The sequence below is a fragment of the Cygnus olor genome, chromosome Z (assembly GCF_009769625.2).
Source record: "Cygnus olor isolate bCygOlo1 chromosome Z, bCygOlo1.pri.v2, whole genome shotgun sequence".
In the NCBI taxonomy this organism is placed as follows: domain Eukaryota; kingdom Metazoa; phylum Chordata; class Aves; order Anseriformes; family Anatidae; genus Cygnus; species Cygnus olor.
The window spans coordinates 48,731,278-48,754,701 of record NC_049198.1 but is presented as its reverse complement, the minus strand read 5'-3'; the positions used below and the strand labels follow the sequence as shown (position 1 = coordinate 48,754,701).

The 23,424-nt window shown below is 37.6% G+C and overlaps 1 protein-coding gene across 1 annotated transcript in view; it reads left to right on the top strand.

Annotated features, from left to right (window-relative positions):
* Nucleotides 1-23,424, top strand: part of MEGF10 (multiple EGF like domains 10) — a 104,296-nt gene that overhangs the window by 37,914 nt on the left and 42,958 nt on the right. The window contains exons 6-10 of the mRNA XM_040541406.1: nt 650-742; nt 15,347-15,593; nt 16,206-16,326; nt 18,300-18,436; nt 21,721-21,933. Coding sequence (XP_040397340.1) covers nt 650-742; nt 15,347-15,593; nt 16,206-16,326; nt 18,300-18,436; nt 21,721-21,933 — 811 coding nt within the window. The remainder of the gene's footprint in view (nt 1-649; nt 743-15,346; nt 15,594-16,205; nt 16,327-18,299; nt 18,437-21,720; nt 21,934-23,424) is intronic.

Below are 23,424 nucleotides of genomic sequence, written 5' to 3'. Positions count from 1 at the left end.
ATTCTTGCAAATCGTAACAAAAATAATAATGAAAACTTTTAAGCAGCTCTGCTTATCACTTATTAAAAAGGTTGCAGTGATTCATAGGGTTTGTACCTTGTGCCTTACCTTAAGTGTCATCAGTGTTTTGTTGTGTTTTATTTGAACTGTGCAACCATTCAGAAAAATCAATATTAAAATACTGATGTGCTGCAAATCATATTTTGTCCATGCTGTTGCAAGAGAACCACAGGTTTTTTGCTTGCAGTTTTCCCTCTTTCTTAGTGTAAAGGGTTTGGTTTCACCCTTGCTCACGCAGGGCCATCAAGAGCAGGCTGCCCATGACCATGTCCAGGCAGCTCTCTAACCTAAATTATACTGTGACTGTTTTTTCATTAAATGTGGACAATTTTCTCTTTGTTAAATGCAGAAGTATTTGAGCAGCAGCACCCTGGTTTAGTTGGATCCTTCAAAATAAGGAAAAATGGAAGAGACAGAAGTCAGATAACTTATTTTGAAGAGCAGCCATCAAACATTCATGTGCTAATATTTATTTTACTTTTAAACGGTATTTGAGGCATGAAACATCTGGAATGAGAGTAAGTTTTGAATATTTTTCCAAGTGTTAGGAGTTGTAATTTATTTTTATTTTTATTTCCTTCTCTGACAGCTCACTGTGCTGACAAATGTGTCCATGGTCGCTGTATTGCTCCAAACACCTGTCAGTGTGAGCCTGGCTGGGGAGGACCCAACTGCTCCAGTGGTGAGTTTTCACCTGCTTCTGCCTGTCTTGAGCTCTTTCCACTGTGTTGTCCTCTATTTTGTGTGGATTATCACTGATCCTGTGCTTGGTCTCCTGGTCAAGGCGTTTGTTTTGAGTTATCAGGTTACTATGTGTGGTCTGATTTTTTTCTTCATTTACTTGCAGACAGTGTTAACCTTGTACCAGCACCAAATGTCTAGAGCTATTTTGTGCTCAGAAACATTCCAAAAAGTACAGATCTTAGTATCTGGAGTAAGTAAATAGTTATATTTGAACAGTAAAATCTCCATTTTTTTATTTTCCTGCTCTGTGAAGAATGATGGTGCAAGGTCAGGTATAAAAGCTATAAGTAAATCTTCCAGACAACCCTATCTTCCTTTTTTTTTTTTTTTTTTAACCAGCTGTGTTCTTCTCTTCTCTGTTCCTCTCTTAATACTTCCTCCCTGTTTGCTCAGTCTCTTTACATTTCTCTCTCACTTCAGTCATCTTTCTCCAACTACCTTCTCCTTCCCCTTTGCCATGAGAGTGTGTGCAGAAGAGAAGGGAAGCAAGAAAGGAGTATCGAGGACATATGTAGGAGGAGTCTGGGACACTTTGATATGGTGTCCTGGTTGATGTATGGCTTCAGTCACACATCAGCCAGCTGGTGGTCATACTTAATAAAGAAATTATGAAGGTGGAGGCCATCACACACTTGATACAAGAACATAGCAAAACCATGGAGTGAAGTACTAAAGTAATAGCAGTGGATGACGTTTTTGGGCATTGCCACTTTCTGGACCCTCTGAATGTGAAACCAGGTGCTGCAGTCCAGGAGCCAGGCTGTAATAAGACAATGGGTCTTGACAGAGGGCAGAAACCCCTCCATAGTAGGAGTGGCATCTTTGTGTACTGTCTCTTCATCTGTCAAAGGTAAACAATTCATGGTCTGCACAAATTATTTTTTGCCTTTACCCAAAATAGAGTTTCTCAGAGTAATTCTGTATTTTTGCTCATTATAACAGGTTATTTATTCAGTCTTTCTATTCTCCTTCATAAGGTCTTTGGAAGTGTTATGTTTAGTCTAACACTAAACCATGTACTTCATTACAGTCAAGTTCAAAGTAGGTCACTGCTAATGACTATCCACTTGAAAGGAATGTATTTTTTTTAGTCAACAATAAAAGAAAAGTTTATAATTTAAATTTCACAGACCATATAAAAATGTAATTCATAAAACAGAGCATATGTCTTGCATAGCTATTATGCTACCAGTTTACTTAATATGGGATTCCTGTAAAAAATAACAACTGTGAAAAACATAGATAATCAGCAGGACAAAAATAATTTTGGTTATATTTTCACCCTCTTTTTTTCACTTAATAAAAATATGGATTTTTTTTTTTTAGCAAGATACTTTAGTGACTCTTCATCTGGAACTGATCATGTGTTGCTTTGGCAGCGTATTTTGTGAAATATGAGAGAGAGAGAATTAATAAATTACATGAAAAAGAACTTGCTATTTTAAAATTATTACATTTGGTGTACAGTCTTTGTATGTACTTACAAATGCTTCTTTTCATAAACAGCTCTAAAGAAGCAGCAAATTTTGCTTAAGGCATAAAATGGAAAGAGTTGGCATTGCAATGTTACGGTAATGCTGATCTTAATCTAGTGTGCTGAATTGTAAAAGGAGATTGTCAAAAAAATGTTATCTTTCTTTCTGAAAGCCTTATGAATTGAGCTCCTCTGTAACTAATCAAATGTACAAAAGAAATGTGTATCACTATACAACCTAGAATGAGGAAATACTTTTATTTTTTGAAATTTCAAAGTTTGAAACTCACTGAAAGGGCAGTTTTGATGAGAGAGGAATCTCTAAATCTCTCTTTGGAAATAATTCTTCCTCTCACAGGATTTTGTAGAGACCATTTCCCTTACCTGTTGGGTATAATTCATTCTGAATACATGTGCAGCTATTTTCCTGTGCTTCTTCCTCAGTTCACTGCCTTTTACTGCTTGTCACGGCAGTCTCAATAGCAAAAATACTTTCTGGTGTGAATACACAACAGGCCAAAACTGAAAGAGCCTTTGTTCAAGCACTTTTGAACAGTGTGATCTCTTGAGAGTTTTGTGATCCTCTGAAGGCTTCTGCATGACATTAGAGCTAACTGGAACTGCAGAAATTTGTTTCAGATTGCTAGTGTGGCCCTAGAAGGGGGGTAGGCTAAGAAGGGGGATAGTTTTGTTCATATGTTACTGGGAGATTTGGCTTGGAATTTGTCCCATTCCATGCAGACAAATTTAAGTAAGATGTTGCTTTCACTAGATTGTCCTTTTGAGTGTGAATGCTGCTGTTTGTTGCTAACCATGTGTGATTTACTTGTCCATGTGTCTGAGAGCTACAGTGCAGATCACATCAAATTGTAGAGCAGAGAGTGGTTTTGGAAATGTAAGTTGAATCTCTGGCGCTGGCTTTTATCGTTGCTTGCCCTGTGTAGATTTTCACGTTTTGCTTTTAAGTGTATTTTCTGCCTGCTCCCTGACTTGATTAGTTTTAGTAACAGAAAGGCACAATAAAGAGCTTTATTTTTATAATCATTTCTGTTGATACAGTAAGTTATTAATTAAAGCAAAATACATGTAAATTGCCATACTGTATTAATGTGCATCATATAAACACTTGATTACTTAATTGAGTAATGAAGAAGGAACAATGGTTAAAAGACATGTCAGTACTTTTGTAAGGCATGTAGTGGTTACTGATGACCAAATAAGAGTGTGACTGAAGGAGAGAGACTATTCTCAAAGTGTGAGACACTAGCCAAACTCTCACATTTAGAACTCTGTTCATTTTCATGGACACAAATACCTTGGAAAAAACTGTTTTCTACCTAAGCACAGAACTTTTCATAAAACTTCAGAACTAAAGATTTTCTTCCAAAATACGAACCTTTCTCTATTGGGATTGATTATTCTCCTTACAAAGGAATTTCATTTGTAAGTATCTGAACAACACAGTTTGACCTGTTGCAGCATCTGTCTATCTGCCAAATCACACCCTATACTTGATTTTATCTGTTGTTTCTCAGTTCTATTTACCCACTTCGTTTAAAACAATTTTTTTAAACCATATGCTGTGGCTTTTGTGTTACAGTGGAATTACTAGGTGGTAATTGCAGACAAGTGCTTCCTGAACACTGTAATATTCTCTCTAAAAGTGATAGTAATTGCATGGACTAAATTGGTTTATTGTACAATAAAAGCTGGGTAATTAAGCTTCCTCCCCTATCTTTGCACACCACCACATGGTACGGTCTAATAAACTTGTCAGGGAATAAACTTTTTGGTAGACTCTCATTTCCTTTTGTGGCAACCTTTACATCCCAATAGCTTAGGTCAGCTGCTGCTTTCAGTTCAGGGGAAAGAGGGATAAAGATTTAAGTAGAATACTGTATCAATGTCTCTGAGGCTGTCCTCATTCAGTGCTTATTTCTTACCTAACCCTCATCTCTCCAGCCTTCACATCCTCTGCCTTTCTGAAAACCTTATATCCTACCCAAGAAAAACGTATGAGTGGATGTTTTCTTCTGTGTGTAGAACGTGGGTCATGTTTTATGAATTTGACTAATTAAATAATATCTCCTTGGAGAATGTTTCCTCTGTGAAATGTATTTTTTTTTCTTCAGGCCATTTTTTTTTCTAATTAAAGGTATTACAACCCATTAGATGGTACTTGCTTGCAGTGAATTTCAGTGGGAATTGATGAAGGAGATGATGCTAACATAAATCTATCTGAAAAAAACAACTACTTGAATTGGGATGTCACTCATTTACAGAACACTTCCATTCTAGCAGAAGGATAAAAGTCATAAAAAACAAGATATTCTACTAAAGATTTATTGACTGAGCACAGTAGACAGATTAATGACAAATGAGTGGACAGAAGACATGTTGAATCTGTACCTTGAAGTGAGTCAATCAGCACAAACAGCACACTCTCAGCACCACTTTGAAGTGTTTTTGAACTTCAGGAGTGTAAGTTGATTGGTCCTGGGGAGAAGGACAAAACTCAGAAAGGGACACAGATAGATATGTTTGTAGATGAAAAATGTGAACAAATAAATTTTATTGAAAAGAAACATCAACCAACCAAGCCCAATTTTTTCCCTTCTAAGCTAGATTATTGTTTGTATCAGATTTTTAAATTGCATGCGTCAGGTTGGGTTGTTGTATGTTATAAGAACATTTTTGACTATGGGCTGTGTATAGAAATCTGTAAAAGTTGCTAAGAGTAGTGATAGCTGGCTATCTAGACGTGTAGAGCAGATCAGACTGTTTTCCATTTGTAGATTACATTTTCTGTCCATTTTCTTTTGTCACTATTGGAACAGTATTTTGCTGTAATACATAATATACAGACCTCATCATCAGTTTTGAATGTGTGTGCAAGTTAGATACATATGCAGCCTAATGTGGATCCCCAGTAAAGCAATCATGACATTCACTTTGTTTTTCTTCTTATGCCCAGTAGTCCACAAATAATTCCTTCAAAATCAATAGGACAATTTCTGAATAAGCTGGAGCAGAGGCAAAAGGCCAAAATCGGTATTTCACTGGCATGTCTGCAAGGAATATAGCCTTCCCAATCCCCAGCTGGCTTGAGTAGTAAGGCAAAAAGGGAATGACATGTATTCCATTTTGGTTTATGACAAGTATGCTAAGATTGTCTATGGAAACATGAATATGCACTTTCTGTTCTGTTGTGTAATCTCAGATTTGTTTGAATCATTGGATTTTCATTTGTAATTTAATTCTGTTGGTGATTAATAGAATAATATTGGGACTATAGTCTGAAGGCATGGAGGTAGAACAAGTAGCTTTATGGCGTTAAGCAATTCGGCTCCAGAGTTTTATAAAACATGAGAAAAGAACAGCTTTGGTTTTTTCTTTAGTATTTCAAGCTGAGTGTTTAAAGCTGTCAGCTCAGAAAAACATCTTTGTACCTTTAAATGCACCTGTTAAGGAAAGGTACAGTAGCTCTGCTACTGTCAGATTTCATTTACTCTCGTGGATGTTTATAAAGTTTACTAATTCCATGAAAATCTCACTGTTTTCTTCATGGCACTTGGCAGATGCAGAATATGGCAGAAACTGGATCCCTTGGCATAGCTTGTGTGAGACACTCACGTGAGTTGCAGACACTGCCAGTTTCTCAGTGGAGCTTGTAATATCCGTTAACCCTGAAGAGGTGGATGTGTGAATGTTTTCTGCAGACAACTTTGCACCCCAAATAAAACAGCCCCCAAATTCCAGGTGCAAGGCAAGGTGCCTAGGAGCATCTCATACACTTGACAACACAACTTGTGTATCTTGAATGCTTCTAAGGCATTGCTTTCTGTTTTGTTTCTCAAAAACATTTTAACTGAGAGCTTGCAAGATACACATAGAGAGCCTAGTTCTTCCTTAATTTTTCTAAGCCATTCAACAGGCAGTAGGAATAAGTTCTGGTTTTAATCACATGCTGGTGCTACAGAGGGTTAATTCACAGAACTTAGTAACTGCTAAACACACTAGTGAAACTGCAGAGTGTCCTGATGCAGAGCCATTTGTTTTTATGGAAAATGTAGAGAATTAGCTCATTCAAGTAATTTAGAACTCCCCTCCTGCCCCTCAACTTCAGAGTGGCCACATGTAAATGCATTGTGTTAGCAAAAGTGACAGAACATCATAAACAGTCTTAAATTAAAATTTTTCCTATTATGCATATCCTTCCGATAGTTTTCACTTCCCTTAGGCGGAACTTCTATAACTCCGTAACTGATATAGCAGTTTTTCCAGCTGAACAATTTATTTTCTCCTCTAACAAGGCTAGTATTTTTGGGATGAGAAACCAACCCACCAGCAAGTTAGGACAGGTGCTTACAGGGAAAACAGGTATTAATGGAAGTAGCCATCATGTTCATTGTCAATGGAGTCAATACAGTGGCACCACGGTAGGTCATATCAAAATTCCCAGGGCTACACAGAAGCTGTGCTTTTCTGGAGTACAACAATGCATTTTAAATTATATTATTATTGTGTAAGATCATTTCTATAAAGCAAGTGAGTTGCAAAGTTTTAAGGAAATTGATAGGATTTATAGGATGCTTCATTTTTTGTGCTGGATTACCATTCCAGTCTTGAAGTGAAAGCATAAACGAAAATGTATTTTCTACTAAACTGAGTTATCAGTTACAGAATTTACTTAAACTGAGATTTACTGAAAAAAGGCACTGAAGTAAATGGCAATCGTTTTATTCATTTGTAAAAAAAAAATCTGGATCAGAGAAGCCTTTCATTTTGTCTTTGACCAATTTTTTAAACTCAGTGTATTTGTGGTTTTACCTGAGTTGATTTCTTCGATAACCTCTTTTTTCTTTTTTTTTTTTTCCCCCCAGTAACAATGCAGAAGTATTTTTAGTATTGGTTTCTTTTCAGTCTGTTTTATATATTTAGTCACTGGCTCATTTAGCAGTTTTTCAAACACGTGAAGGATAAGTATAACATTTTTTACTAACTTAACAATTAAGATGAGCTTCAAGTTATTGGGGAAAAAAAAAAAGGAAAAAGGCTAATTTATGGTCCTACATGGAGATCTCTGGAATATGAGAATCATGGACAACAATATATTTTATACAATACAATCTTTTGTAACTTTTCTTATAATAGTGATTATTTTTAACACATTTTATCTCAGTACCAAGTAAATTGAACACCAAGAGCCATCTGTATATGTTTTCCCTAGCCATTATCCAGACTTGTGTTCTGATGTCCAAAGCACTTTAAAGAGTCTTCTGAAATTTATGGCATGTGAAAGGCATATAGTTCCAGTCTTTTATAGGATCTGAAAAACACATTTTCATTGTTCTTCCACTTCACGGATCAAAAGGCTTTTACAAAGTAATAAAATAAAATAAAATCCCTAAATTAAATTAAAGCTTAGCATTTTGAATAAAAATCCTTTCTTTTGCACAAAACAAAAAGGAAGAATGAAAAATATGCCACAGGGTAAAAGGCCTTCAATATACCAAATGAAATCAGATAGAAACAAAAGACTCAAAGGAAATTCAGATGTAATAGAAAGTGTGTTCTGAAAAAAAAAGAAAAAGAAAAAAAAAACACTATGCATTTTTGTGTCTAGGTTGTAGGCATACTGACTCTTTTAGTAAAAGTCAATGATATTTTATAATTATTATAAGTGATTCTTTGCAGGAAAAGATTTATCTTCTGATATGTATGTGCATGAATTTTCATAACATCCTGAGGTGGCTAGAACAGCATATCCAAAAATATATGGAGAATAATCTCATGTTTTTATTAAATCAGACTTTGAAACTTTTCTAGAGGATATTTTTATTCTTGTATTCAGAATAGCCAGCTTTGTTTTTTGGCGATTTAGACTCATCTCTGAAATTTTTGTTTGTCATGTTCCATGTTTATTGTCTTGCAATCTGGGCTGACATACAGGTTGTTGGCACTAGGGGCTTATTGCATCTTGTCAATGTTTGAACATACTTGGTTATTTATAGATTTCAGAATCAGCAGGACTTGAATTTTATTTGGTTTTAATTCCACTTGGGAGATTAATTATCCTGCAGGAATGTTCTAAGGGAAAAAAATGCCATCACTATAGATCCACAGCTAACCAAACCATAGTATCAGAGAATAGTTTTAATGCTCTGTAAACTTTACAGTAAGGTTGAGCTGGATTTACATTAGTGACAACTTTCATATTTTTGTCATGGCTTTTGCTTAGTGAATCAACAGATATTGTTCTAAACACAAACATGCTCAGAAATAAAGATCATTAAGAGTAGCATCTGCATGGCTATGACTTTTCCTGTCCATATCAGCAAAGAGTAATTGAGGATCCATAAAGTGTTATCACATTTAGTTTTGTATAGACCAAAGTTACATGATGTATTAACATAAAATATGATCTGACTGCTGTTACATCAAGAATATATATTCTTTCCTGTCAAGAAGTTTATTGATCTAATTTTCTGACAAGATTTTAATCCGGAATATGGTGTATGCCAAGTCTTTGCAAATCTTCATATTGTAATTATGGCACTCTCCTTGAGGAAAAGAGTGAACACATGTTCATGTATGCAACACATGAATTAGAACTGAATTTCCTTTTTCCTGTTGACAATTGGAAGTTAGATAGGGCATCTCTTGTTAATGGAGAAAAGGGAAGTATGTGTGCGTTTCTTTATTGAGGTCCTCAGAAGGATAGATGAGATGAGTGGCTATTTCACCTATGAATGGAAACACAGCCTTCATAAAAAGTCATTCTGTTTTGTTGTTAATTTCTTACTGAGATCCACCAGATTCTACTTAATACTGGATATCTGAGATATTAGTTCTATTAACATGTATTTAGGTTAAGACAAGCATTTTTTTCACTTCTGTAGTTGAGGAAAAAGAAGTTATTCCAAATTCAAAACTATGGATAGCTTTTGAGTGGTTTAAGACAGCCAGATTGTCAGTGGATTACTCCTTTAGATACATCAAAGTTTTCTCAGTGTCTGCTTCATTAACATCGTCTATTCTTGGCTGTTAGTAGCTGTTATTCCCTGATAATCAGAGTCATAGAATGGTTTGGGTTGGAAGGGACTTTAAAGACCACCTAATTCCCCCCACACACACCCCAGCATGGACCCCTTCCTCTAGATCGGGTTGTCCAATGCCCCATCCAACCTGGCCTTGAACACTTCTAGGGATGGGCATCCACAGCTTCTCTGTGCCAGTGCCTCACCACCCTCAGGGTAAGGAAGATCTTCCTAATGTCTAGTTTAAATCTCCCTCTTTTAGTTTAACACCATTCCCCCTTGTCCTATCACTTCACTCCGTGACAAAAAGTCCCTCCCCAGCTTTCCTGTAGTAGCCCTTTAAGGGGAACACGCCCCTTTTAGGTACTGGACGGCCACTACAAGATCTCCCTGGAGCCGTCTCTTCTCAGGCTGAGCAACCCCAACTCCCACAGCCTGTCTTTGTAGGATAGCTGCTCCAGACTCTTGATCATCCTCCTGGCCCTCCTCTGGACTCACTCTAACAGGTCCATGTCCTTCATGTGCTGGGGGCCTCAGAGCTCCAGGTGGGGTCTCACGAGGGCGGAGCAGAGGGGGACAATCACCTCCCCAGCCCTGCTGCCCACACTGTTTTTGATGCAGCCAGGATACGGTTGGCTTTCTGGGCTGCAAGAGCACATTGCCGGCTCACGTTGAGTTTCTTGTGAACCAACACCAATAATGCAAATCACCTGTGGACACTCCTAGAAATGCTACTCTTTTCTTATTTATATCCTCTGCTCCAAAAGACTGGAATACTTTTTAAACAGGGTATGTTACAGTTGATGTACTCTTAGTTGTAGGTGATGGTGGTTCCTGGAGCCCTCGTGGACGTCTTGTCTGTTTCTGCAGGGTAGTCTTAGACTCCTTCTACAAGAAAAAATACAGAATAGAAAGTTGCTTCTGTCCTAGAGAACCTGTCATTGAAGGAAAGGAAAGGAAAGGAAAGGAAAGGAAAGGAAAGGAAAGGAAAGGAAAGGAAAGGAAAGGAAAGGAAAGGAAAGGAAAGGAAAGGAAAGGAAAGGAAAGGAAAGGAAAGGAAAGGAAAGGAAAAGAAGTAACACAAAGCTCAAAACACGTAGGAGACGAGGAAGGAAGCAACACTGACAAATGACCATGGCAGATGCAGATTTCAATGTACTTGCTGCTTACATCTACTTTTCGTGGACTTCATGGGAAGAAGGAGTTATAAGGTAGGGACATGGAGAAGGGCAACATGACGGTTTTATAGCTTGGGGTTGTGGTAAGCTGTGCCAAGTAGAGGAAACTTGAGAAGCAAGAAAGACAATGGTCTGAAAATGTAACAAAGGGGCTAATGTCATGGACAGTGTAAATGTGGTGGTTGATATTTGGATACTGTATGAGAAATGATAGATGAGGGATAGACCAGAGAGGCCATGAAGTAAGGACAAGTCAATAGATATCTGAGAGTCAATGGAGGGATGCAAAGGGAGGCGCAAAGATTTAGACTTGTCCTTGATGTGGCAGCCTAGAAATGAAGAAAGGACAGCCACAGATATTACAGGCAGCTTCAGTTTTTTTTTTCCGTACTGGAGCGAGGAAAATTAACTTTCATTTAAAAAAGGCTGTGATTCCTTGAACATATATGAAGAAATTTTGCTGACGTTTTGAAGAGACAGATAGGAATTCTGCATATTTGCCAGTGTTTATTTATTTTAAATTTGTACTTTACAATATTGTGTTTGCAGTGAGAGAGTGGTTTACTATGTCTCTGCCACTTGTGGAAGGGGATATTGTTTTAAGTTGTTTAAAAGACCATAACAATACGATAGCCTACTGCTGTGCAGTAAGGGTCTCCTCTGTTCTGGCAACAATGTTATGTATATCCAGAAACACACAACAGCATTTTTCTGTACAAAAGCAAAGATATGTAAACTAAAATAAAATCTTGGTGCTACATGTAGGACCGCTGCAAAAAGCAATGGTAAGAAAAGTAAAGTTTTGCTGTGATTTTTTTCCTTTTACCTCCCCATCAGACAAAAAGAAAGACTAAAGGAGAAGGAAGTCAGATATCAAAACAAACAAAACATTGGCTGACTTGAATGTGATGTTATAAAGGGAGCTATAGCATACTTAAAAGGTAGTTGTAAGTCAGAGTTTCTAAAGAGAATTTTCTTCTGAAATATTCTTTGACTTGATTTGATAGCCTTATTTTGTTCTCATTATGGGCCATTCTTTACAGAAGCATAGGTGTAGGATCAGTAGGTGATCAAGGTAGGCTTGTTGAGAATACTTACTCATTCACGTTTTTTTTTTGCCTTTCAATGAAATCAACTAAAAATGAAATGAAATCAACTAAAAAAAAAAAGACAAAAAAATGACAAATATGCAACCACATTTTGTTAAAACATCTTTGTTTAGAAGGAGCAGAAAGAAGTTACCAAATTTTTCAGATATGCTTCTAATTATTATAGAAACCAATATTCTGTGATATAAAATATCAGGGCTCCCTGAACCCAAATTTGCAAGTCACCAGCCGCTCACAGAAACCATTTGCATAAAACCACATCTCGCCTCGTATAGTAACTATGTGAGTTAAAGTTACAGGAAATACACAACTTTAATTTCTCGAAGATGCTACAAAAGGCCCAAGAATTATAGCAATTTGCGTCACAGATTTTATTTTTTTTTCCTTGAAAGTGGTTTTTTTTTTTTTTTTTTTTCACTTGAATCCTTGAGCTTCTCCTTGTTCCTAAAATCACCATTCGGCACTCAGTTTCAGAGAGCATTTCTTTATGTCTGCAGACTGTATTATCTTAGATTTTCAAACCATTCTTGCTTATTTTACAGGAGGGTTTATTCAATGTGGTGTCCCTATTGCCAAAGGCACGCTTTCGCTTTCACTGAGCATCCTTTTGAAGGAAAAGTTCTCTATGGTATCTGTAGCACTGTATGACGTGCACTGCATGCACCGTGGAGGCTAAAAAGACGCTCCCAGATGAACATAATGTATAAAAAGAAAAACGGCAGCAAGATGTGGCATCAATATCACAGTGTTGTTAAACATTTCCTTTGATGCTTTTTTCCCCAGTGGTGTAAGATGAAGGTAGGGAGGATCCCGGGAATCTCCTACAAAAACTGGTAGTGAGCGTTACAGCTAGCTGTCTTGTCTAAGTTGGAAAAATATGGGGGTGAATACAACATATGTGAAAAGGGGAAGGAGAGTGACTTTGTAAGAATGGTACTCTGCATAAAACAGCAATATCTGGCAAGTTCTATGTGAGAAATACAGCAAATTAACTGCAGTTTACAGATTGGGTTTTGCATTTCTGCAGTATTGAGACTGTTCCCAGGAGTTAATGGGGCTAAGATGCATTGTCTTTTTGTTGAAACCATTCTGAAGAGAGGATTCCTCTCCCTATACTTTGCTTCTATTTCATGCATACCCTCTGCTGAGACAGATGACGTACAACCTCAGCTCTGTTCAGAAGCCAGGAGCTGGCACTTCGGTGTGTGTGTGTGCATGTAGTGTTAGCATATGCACGTGTCTGTGACCTTGGTGCAGTCAGGACAGTGGAGCAGCTATTCTGATTAAACTCCAGCTGACAGTCTGTAACCTGACGATAGTCATTAGCACAAACACTATCCATTCCACCAGATTAGCAGCTGTGCAACTTCCAGTCCAGCTTTCTCAGTTTCTGAATACTGGGAAGCAGCAGAAATAGTCTGGTATTGTAGCTGGTAAAATTAACTTCTAAAAACTAATTAAAAATAAACAGAACTCACCACAGAAAACATTTCTACCCTTTGCCCTTTTCTTTTTTAATAGTAAACTGCGTATCAGTTTCTGACAAATCACTTTAATTTCCTATGGGGAACATTATTGATTAGCAGTCAATGGACATAGAGGTAAAATACATGATCTATCTGTCTCATTCAAAAATACTGTTTTTTCCCATTAATCCTGCAAATTTCTCCACAGCTCTGCCCATAACTCACAGTTAGGTACTACACTGGTGACAGAACTTGCATAATGGACTGTTGTGCAGCCACGCTATGGTACGGCCATCATGATCCTGGTGGGGTGCTTCACTGTTGTGATGTAATGAAAAATTACATAGCCAATATTTGTTACCCACCTGGCCATTGCCAGGAGAATGGTCATGAGACTGGAAATTCTATTAGCAGCCATACCATGCTTTTTATTTTAATGATTTCCTGCAAGGATAATGTGAAGATCACGTCAGGAAACTAATAAATTATTATGTACTGTGCAGTACATGCTCTTGCAGTAAAATAGTCTAGAGAGGTTCAAGTTCACAGACACAGCACGTTCACCTCAAACATCAGTAAATCTGCAGGTGTCAGCAGGATGCATCGAGGGAGGCAGACTGGGGATGGGGCTGTAAAAAGAGCAAGGGGGTACAAGGCTCCTATGCTTCACAAGTGAGGCAGTCTCTAGCAAGGCAATCTCCGTGCCTGGGTGTCTGATGCAATGGCAGATGCGTGGTGGATGGTTTTGGTCTGTATGGCTCTGAGACTCATTGTGCTGGTTCTGCAAACAGCTATGTGTTGGACTCCACCATTTCCAGCTGTTGGTGGAAGAACACAAGCTGGAATTTTTCAACCAAACACTGTCTGTTGTGTCTTTATATTATAGGGTGGGTTCAGGCTACATTCACCCTTGAATGAGCTCTGCACGGGAACATCCATGATCTGTTGGTCAGTCTGAATTCTGTTTATCAGACATCTCAGGACCTCTTTTTTTGTTTTAATTATTATTCCATGAGGAATAACTGAAATTGAAATTGTCTATTTTGTTTGGGAGCAGAAGGATGACTGTTATCTGAATCCAGACTAATCTGTTAAGTAAAGAAAAGTATAGGGATCAGAGACATGCAACTGTCTCAGAAGTCCCACTGCCCTTACATGTATCTCCAAATATCTAGTTTGCTGAGGACAATTTGAGGACTGATTAAGCAGATTACATGTTCTGTTCCATACAGACATTGAAAATAAGTATATGCAAGTTTTGAATGAACACGAGTTATCAAGGGTAAAGGCATCTTGTGACATGCTGTGTGCCACAGACAGCAGTGTGTTGTGTGTATAGTTCAGAACAGAAAATAAGCATCTTCAAATAGGTAAATGGAGAAACTTTGGCAGTAATCAGATGGACAGTCACTCTGTCAGTTTGAAAGTACTGCTGAGTGCTTATAATACATACAATGCTTTAGGTTGCTCTGCATTTTCTTGCGTCTAGTTGCTACCAATATCTCCATTAAGCATGCGCATTCTTGTGACCTTTACTGGAGAAAAAAAAGATCTTAAGGAAAAGATTCTTTAAAAGACCTTAATCCCTTTTTATTTGTGTAGCCTAAGTGAACAGCTCCCATAGCTCAATAATTCCTACCCTGAGGATGTCTTGAATTACGTTGTCTTACTCTCGGAAAGCGTGCCTGTTCTCTGCCTGGCTTTTTTGCCCCAGGAGAAGACGGAGAGAACAATGCTTGTCAGTCACCAAGGGGAGAGCCCAGACTACCAGTAGCTGCAATTGAGGCTTTTCTGTTGCATTGCTGTTATCAACAGAACATAAAAATAAAACCAGGTCATTTGACCATATGATTAGCACATTCCTGTTGAACTCTGGGTGACCTTAATCTTCCGGCTATTTACAGAATTCCCATGTTTGTCACTTAAGAAAAATTTCTTCCTAAACAATGTGTTTTTTCTTTTGATGCTGAAATATCCTGCCTGGTTTGATTGTAGGGTTTAATGGGCTGCATTGGGGCAGACGAGAAAAGATGCACTTGAGTGATTGTGACAACACGTTGGATAACCAAAACTGTAACATCCAGATGTTTTAACACCAAGTAGTTAATTTCTATTAAGGAGCTGAGGAAGCACCACATAACCATTTCTGGTTTATAATTTTTTTTCTTTTTTATTTTTCATTTTTATTTTTTTTTATGGTTTACTCATAGTATCTTCAGTGCTCTACCACGAGCTATTACAAGAGTGCTATAAAGTGTTACTTCTGCCCTTTCAGCATGTGACCCTGACCACTGGGGACCTCACTGCAGCAGCCGTTGCCAGTGCAAAAACGGAGCCTTATGCAACCCCATCACTGGAGCATGCCACTGTTCCTCGGGGTTCAAAGGCTGGCGCTGCGAGGAGCGCTGTGACCAAGGGACGTATGGAAATGACTGCCATCAAAAATGCCAGTGTCAAAACGGAGCCACCTGTGACCATGTGACTGGAGAGTGCAGATGTCCTCCTGGATACACTGGTGCCTTGTAAGCAGAGGGCATATTATATCCTGGGGGAAGGTTAAGGATTTAAATAGTGCTAACAGGAGAAATAAAGTCTGGAGTAAATTCTGCCACTGAGTTGGTGTTCGTTCTGCTGTGTAACACAGAGAAGCAGGTCTGGCTGAGAGGCCGCTGTGCAAACTGTATTTCAGTGCGTCCTCAAGTCCTCTTGATCTGCACTGCTAAGTAAAAGCCACAAAAAGTAGCAGCAGGAGCTTCTTTATGACAACCATGAGGATTGTTTGGCTACAAGTTTGGAAAACTGCATTGAGATAGTGATTTGGTTTCGTCCTAGCAGAATATATTTTGAGCTTTGTCAGCAGAAGTGAATGAACACCAACCACTGCAGAAAAAAACATGTTTATGAAGAAACAATGCCTAGATTGCTGTGTCTGTTTCCTAGTTGTATTTTTTTTGTTTTGTTTTGCATTTTCATGGATGCTATAGAATATTCAGTTTGCTTCTCTTTATTTTGGACTGCTTTCTGTTGCATGCTTTTGGCTAGAAAATGTAACAATAGCATTAAAAATGAAGAGGTGGCTGGAGACTGGGGCGCCTGCTGAAGTAACAGTTGTCTGTTGTGCACCAACTCTCCAGCTGCGAGGATCTCTGTCCCCCTGGGAAGCATGGGCCGCAGTGTGAGGAGAGGTGCCCCTGCCAGAATGGAGGCATCTGTCACCACGTGACCGGGGAGTGTGCCTGCCCGTCAGGATGGATGGTAAAAACACTTTCTGAAATCAACACGGCCCCATAAAATTTCCATATTTGTAGATTTCAGGCAGCATCAGAAATGGATAGCCAATTAGTATAGCAAATGCAGTCTCCCTGTAGCCAGGAGTAATAAGAAGTGTATTTTAGCTTAAGGGACTGGAATAAAATACTTGCAAAACCATCTGTTACTGAAAGTCCTCTAGTTCTGTGCTGCCTTTTTAACCATGTAAGATTCTGGAACGCTAAGGACATGAATCACACTATGAAGAGACAATATCCTTTAAATTTGGTCTAGAAGGTGCTCATTTCTAGATATAATTTGATGCTTTAGGGAGATTATAATCTCCCTAGATACCTCCCTAGAGAAAGGGTAATTTTTTGAAATTTATTCATTGGTTGTGGTGGATTTTTCATTTGTTCTCAAGTGTATGGTATGCATACATTTCCAAGAAAACACCAAAGTACCATGTTAAATGGTTAAATGGTGGTGACAGAAATAGAACGTCAGATCTTGGACATTATCTTTAGACTTCCTACCCTTTTGTCAGTGGGTAGGGAAAGAAGAATTGACCTCTGAGCTACAAATGAAATTCCTCGCTTGCCTGTAGGCTCCCTTACCACAAGGCTGCCATGCCAATTCTGAGTTGGAAAAAAAATGGAGTTGGAAGATGACCAAAAAGTTGGAAGTAATAAAAGCCCAACTATTTTCTTAAAATACAGTTGCAGATAATATTTATCGATTGTATTTATTAATAATTTTTTTAATGTACATTTCCATGGTGGGTAAAAAACCACATTTATTGTTCTTCTAATTATCTCACAGTACATGAGGACTTTTGTGGTGGGGGTAAGTTTTTCACCAACTGGAGAACTTTTCAGAAAGTGGATGATGTCTCTTTGTGTGTTTGAATAGCACTGTTTACTGTCTCCCTAGCTTGGATTATGGTAATTTTTACTTTTTATTCCTCTTCATGATAGAAGAACAGAAATTATTGATAAATTTATGCAAATAAATTTATGCAAATACTCAAAATATTTGCATAAATTCTTTACATTCTTTATTATCCTCAATGCAGCTAATGGAAAAAACAATATAGCTTATGAAGAAGTGATGGAAATTTTATACCAGTGTGTGTCTTAACTAGTAAATTACTCGTTATGTATCTCATTGACTAATTTTCCATTGTAGTTATTTAAGCATAACTTGTTGCTGGTTTTAGATTTTTCGATTTTGTGAAACACAATTTTGTCAGCATAGACTTTTTTGCTTTTCATGTAATGATGGCATAAAGAAGCCAGGTACAAGCTCTGTAGTATCTTACGTTTGCTAAAATTCCTGTGTATTTTTTGTCTGAGATGCTTGTAAATCTGCTTCTCTTGAATTAGCGTCTTGAAAGTCTTAAAGTCTGATACTCCTATCACTACATAGGTGCAGTTAATTCCAATGATGTAATTAGCAGTGCAGAAATTCAAAACCTGTGGAAAAGAAGCAGAAATCCTACCTAAGCTTTTAATATATACTGCTTTCAGTGAAATTAAAGAGCTTTTCCTTTTGTCAGGAAAAAAAAAAAAAGATCATGAAGTAGTATAATTGGGGCATTAGAGTAATTACAGATTTGTAAGCCACTATTCATTGGAGGGCAGTTCTGGATGTCTTGATGTATACTACTCCTGATAAAGAAATTGGGAAGAGATGACATCAATTAGTCTTAAATGTCTGAGTGTTTTCACTGTTGCCTAGAGATAGTGTTTTCCCTGAGCTTTGGCCTGCAAAATGGAAATCCTAGAAGATTGTTCCTACGTTGCTGAAGCGTACCCTGTGTTTAAAGCTGAAGAGGAGCCTGGCATTTCCAAGATCAGGACTAGATGGGTGACATGATCTTGATCTTCCTTCATTACGAACCTTTCTTCACTGTCCATCTGACCTGCAATTCCAAACCTGATGTTAAGTTTTTTTTTTTTTTTTCTCTGTATACACAGGGCACAGTTTGTGGTCAGCCTTGTCCTGAGGGTCGTTATGGGAAAAACTGTTCCCAGGAGTGTCAGTGCCACAACGGAGGGACCTGTGACTCAGCAACAGGTCAATGCCACTGCAGCCCAGGTTACACAGGGGAACGGTAAGTAAAAATTTTTTTTTGTGAGACTGCTGAAACTGCAAAGGGTCTGCTACAACAGAGAAAATTAAGAAGCTGTTAGAAAGATGAATGAGAATGCCCATGATATGAATAAGAGTTTTGTGAAATGTTTGCCATGTTGCTTAGCTGACGCTGGGTCACAAGTTAAAAAAGCCTATATGATTACTCTTCTGTGAAGATTTGCTCAGTTTCAGGATTTTTCTGCTGTGTCACAAGAGCTGCCAGTATCCTGTGTGTCTTCATTTGAGCGCTGTGCAGAATAATGCAGTTTGGGCTGTGGGGTAAGGTGGGAAGCTCTTGGTTTTGTGCAGATGTTTGGCAGTGGTAGTAGGAAGGAAAGCTCATCCAGCTCCTCTTCAAAATGAGCATGCTGGAGAGTTATCTCATAAAGTATTCCATTCAAACAAAGTACTGAAACTACATTATTTTCTGACTTTGCTGTTAAAAAAATCTTTAGTAGATGTCAGAGAAATGAAAACATAGCAAGACATCATTTGTGAAGGCAGGAAAAAGGTATAAAAGAAGTGCTTTCCTGCATTTATTTTAAATAGCACACAACTCATTTGCTGAAGTCAGCAGTAGCTTAATCACTGGGGTCAGTCCAGGGGATCTCTGCCAACAATAGTAGGTATTATAACTATATGCACTTCCCACTCAACTGGTCACAGGACATGGGGAGAGCCATGCCAGGCATAAGGGAAAACAAAATCATGAAAAAGAGACACAATTAGTCCAGAGCTTGCCAAAATTAAATTTGCTTCTGTGAAGAAACGGTGCAGAAGGTGGCAGATGCATTTAAAGAAACACATTTCAGCTGGGAAATCAAATGAGTATCAATGTGAGAATCCACGTACCACTCTCTGATGTTTCTTAAAGCAGTTAAATTTTATGTCTTGGAATTAAAATCTGACTGTAGTCTGAAATGCCTTACAGGTTGCAGTATTTTGATCCATTTTGCAAGTCTGAGCTCCCTCTTTCCTGCAAAACAGGCTGTATTTGCAATTCTTTCGTTTTTCAAGATACTCTAAGGGCAGGAATGGGACAGAAGCAAGGCTGTAGACAGCTGGTTCTTATTTCACGTCAATGGATTGGCAAGGGATGGAAGTATTAAAAGAATTGTGTGGGCATTGGCTGCATGGACATACCAGCAGCAAAAAGGACAATCTTTAAAGGTGCTAAGCTATTCTTCACTTTTGTTTGTAACTTAATGATGTTTGAGATTTCAGTGTGGTAGTGACTCCTGGAACTTGGTCTAACAGCAAGAAACAGAGGACTCCTAGGGCATATTAACACAAGGGAATGCAACTTAAACTAGAACTTTTTGAAGCTGAAGAAGATGAAATTAAAAAGATGTAGGAAGGTTAAATTTTGTCCAATTTGCCTGGGGTCATTGATTGTCATTTGGAGAGATTTCATTCTCACCTTTATTTGTATAACTACATTAAGAAAGATTGAGACAGGGCTGTCCACTTTAGTGTAATGCTCCAGCTCTAAAGTAAAAGGGATTTTATTGCTGGCTCCACTCTGAGCAGGGATAGTGTTGTCCAGAAGTTTCAAGGTATTTATATCAATTTGAGGCAAATACTGCAGAAGTGTGAAATGAACACCTCTTCCTATTCTACCTCAGTCAGAGGGCTTTGCTAAATTGTTATGTTGCAGTGTCTTGTATCACTTGTGTCTTTGAAACTCTCCTGAAATAAACCGTAAACCATAAAAGAAAAAATAATTACAAAAAAAAAATGCTATAAGAAAATGCATAAGAAAAATGGAAAGAGACCAACAGGGAGATTCTTTTATAAGACTGGGGAAATGAGCAGGTTATAATCTGATAAAAGCATTAACAGTGTGCCATATTATCAAGTGATCTGTAACTTGATATAATTTACAGGCATCCAAATTGCAGAAGATGTTATGTGTGTGATATTCCATGCTAAATTGACAGCAGACCTCAGACCTTCAGTGTCATCATGTTCTGATCTGAAGCTTTGATATTTAACCATTTTATTTTTTTTGTTTCTGTGGACTGGTAAACATAATTCATAGTTTATAGGATGCTTACATTGATGAATATGGGGATTTTCTGTGTCATGTAAACTATGAAATGTCGTCATCCCTGACCCCGAGGCATGAACATGTTTAGCTGAGAGGTCTACCCTGATGCACGTATAAAATATTTTAAGTGTACTTATTGCTGGAAACTTTAGTTATGCTGTAGAACTATTGACAGTTAAAGCTGAAAAAAATAAACTTGCATTGTGTTTCTTAAAATCACCAAATGAACTTTATGAACTTTAGAAACCAAACGAACTTTTGAAACTGCTTAGTAATTGATTTGGAAGTTACAGAAGTGGGGTATTAGAAATTATTTTTTAGTAGTCAGACTGGACATCTAAACATACAGTCTGATAATTAAGTTAAATTTCTTTAATATGTAAAACATTAAAGAAATACAACTTAACTTAAACATCTGTCTTCTGAAAGCTCTGTAAATGAAAGGGAAAGGTTTGGTGAAGAACTGTCTTTATTAGGAAACATTCTGCTTAAGGAGCAACAAAAATTATTACTACTCTTCCATATGGGTTAAACCCAGCTTTTTTTCTAACATATGAACGTAAGTAAAGTCAGATGAAAGAAAGAATTTGGGGATCTTGAAGATTTTCCTATGTTGTTCTATGAGTTTTTGAAGGACAAAATCAACCTCAAAAAAAAAGTTTAGTGTAAAATTCTGAAAATAAAGGTATTCTGGAAACTTCACAGATTTGCAAACATAGTTAGAAAATACTCTCTTTGGAGTCAGCTGATAGCAGTTGCTGGGGAACCTCCGAGCCTGAGTGCAGGGGCACAGATGTCTGCTGGCTGATCACAGTATTACTAAGTTGAGAATCCAGAACACTTAAAAAGTGACAATTTATTCCATTTCATACCTAAGATCTAATTTTGGAGGATTCATTTTTGTTCTGTTTCTTGAATGAGAAATGCAGTGGTCTGCATCTGCATATGCATGTTGTCTCCTTTATTGGAGAGAAGGGAGACCTTTTCCAGAGAAATCTGCAGAAGCAATGTTCTAAAGTCTTTCTTACTGAGCAGCAAAGGAAGCCAAAGAGACAGACACTTTTAAATATAATGTTATATAAATTCCTGCTCTAGCTATGACGAGTTTTAGACCTGTGTTAGAAATTCCTCATAAACCCTATTTCCCTTAAATCCCCCCGAACTGTAGTTTATGGGAGGTAAACCTAATTTTTGTTTGTTTGTTTTTCTCACAGATGCCAAGATGAGTGTCCGGTGGGGACTTATGGAGTACGGTGTGCCGAGACCTGCCAGTGTATGAATGGTGGGAAATGCTACCATATTAGTGGTGCTTGTCTCTGTGAACCAGGATATACTGGAGAGCGTTGCGAAACAAGGCTTTGCCCTGAGGGAGTTTATGGTCTCAAATGTGACAAAAAGTGTCCCTGCCACTTGCCTAATACCTGGAGGTAGGCTTCACACCTTTTAGTGTGCTAGTCCTATGCATAGGACATAGAAATCAGAATCTGGAAAAAAAAAAATAAAAATCTGACGTAGAAATGTTTCCTGATGTACTTTCATGCAAACAGAAACAGCTGAAGATTTCTGAGAATGCTTAGTATTTTCTAACCATGTCGAGAAAGAAAACACCAATGCAGACCTTCTGAATGTTGGTGCTTGCAACTATATTTGATCTTAATATTAACCTCCATATTCAATCAATGATTCATGAAATAAGGCAAAGTATGACCTTTGTTTATATTTACCACATGAATAAATCTTTATATTGTTCACTATATGAAGCCAGTATTCTCACATATTGTAAATGAGAAGTAACTGAATTGAAATCAATGGAGATACCACATTAAGAGATACGGCATAAGAAGAGAATCCATTTCTCTTTCTCCTCTTCTCCCCCTCTATATGTATATAAGAATTGGAGTAGGTTCTTTTAATAAAAATTTCTGAAGTCCTAGCAACTGTAAATCTAGATTTCAGAAACACTTTTTTGTTTGTTTGTTTCACTTAAATATTTTTTTCTAGAAACAGCTTAAAATCTGATCCCTAGAAATCAAATGAAAATAGTTTTCCAGTTGGCGTACCTTCTAACATCTCTCCTCATCCAGGGATAATGAATCCTATTTTTGAGTTTTGTATGTCTTCGTGGATTCCACACTGCTTGAACATACTGTTATGAAAATCTAGAGACTAGCTATTCAGAGACCATCTTTCAGCTGTGAAGGAGGAATGTCAGTTGAAGCAAGCCAACATATTTATAGAACAATTCTTTTCTTATAACAAAACACAATTGTTTTGATGAAATACTTTGGTTGTTGTGCATGTGTTTATATACATGACTTTATTAATAATCACAGTACCTTATATAACTTTTGTGAGCATACTGTAAGGTTCAGCTGTTGAAAGCTGTTGTGGAAGAAATTTGCAGAAATCATTGACTGTTGCATAGAATGGTGCTGTACTTTGTATACAAGATGCAATTTTCCTCACAGATGAAACAAAAACCTTTAGTCAGAATTTAAAAGCGATGTTAAAACACTCAAGCAGTTATGTGGAAATACCTGCTAGGCCTCTGTGAAAAATTACTTTGTGGATTGCCTGAGTTGTTCAACATATCTTTTGCTGGCAAACTGTGTGACAGCAAACTGAATTTACTTTCCGTTCATACTCTTTCACAGTTGTGTGCTTGCACTTCTGTTTATCCCATTTACTTGAAAAGCCTTTTGAAAAAACAAAACAAAACAAAAAAAACCCTGAGTTTTCAACATAAAATCAAGCCATTTATTCTCTGGGCAATGCATTCAAGAATAAATGGAACTATAATGCTGACCTGTCCAGCTCTCAAATTATGCTAGCAGACTGAATACTATTGTGTTATGAATTATGGTTAGCTGCGTTCCTGAAAATTTGTCTGTAGACTGTTGTAGAAGCTTTGTTTGACA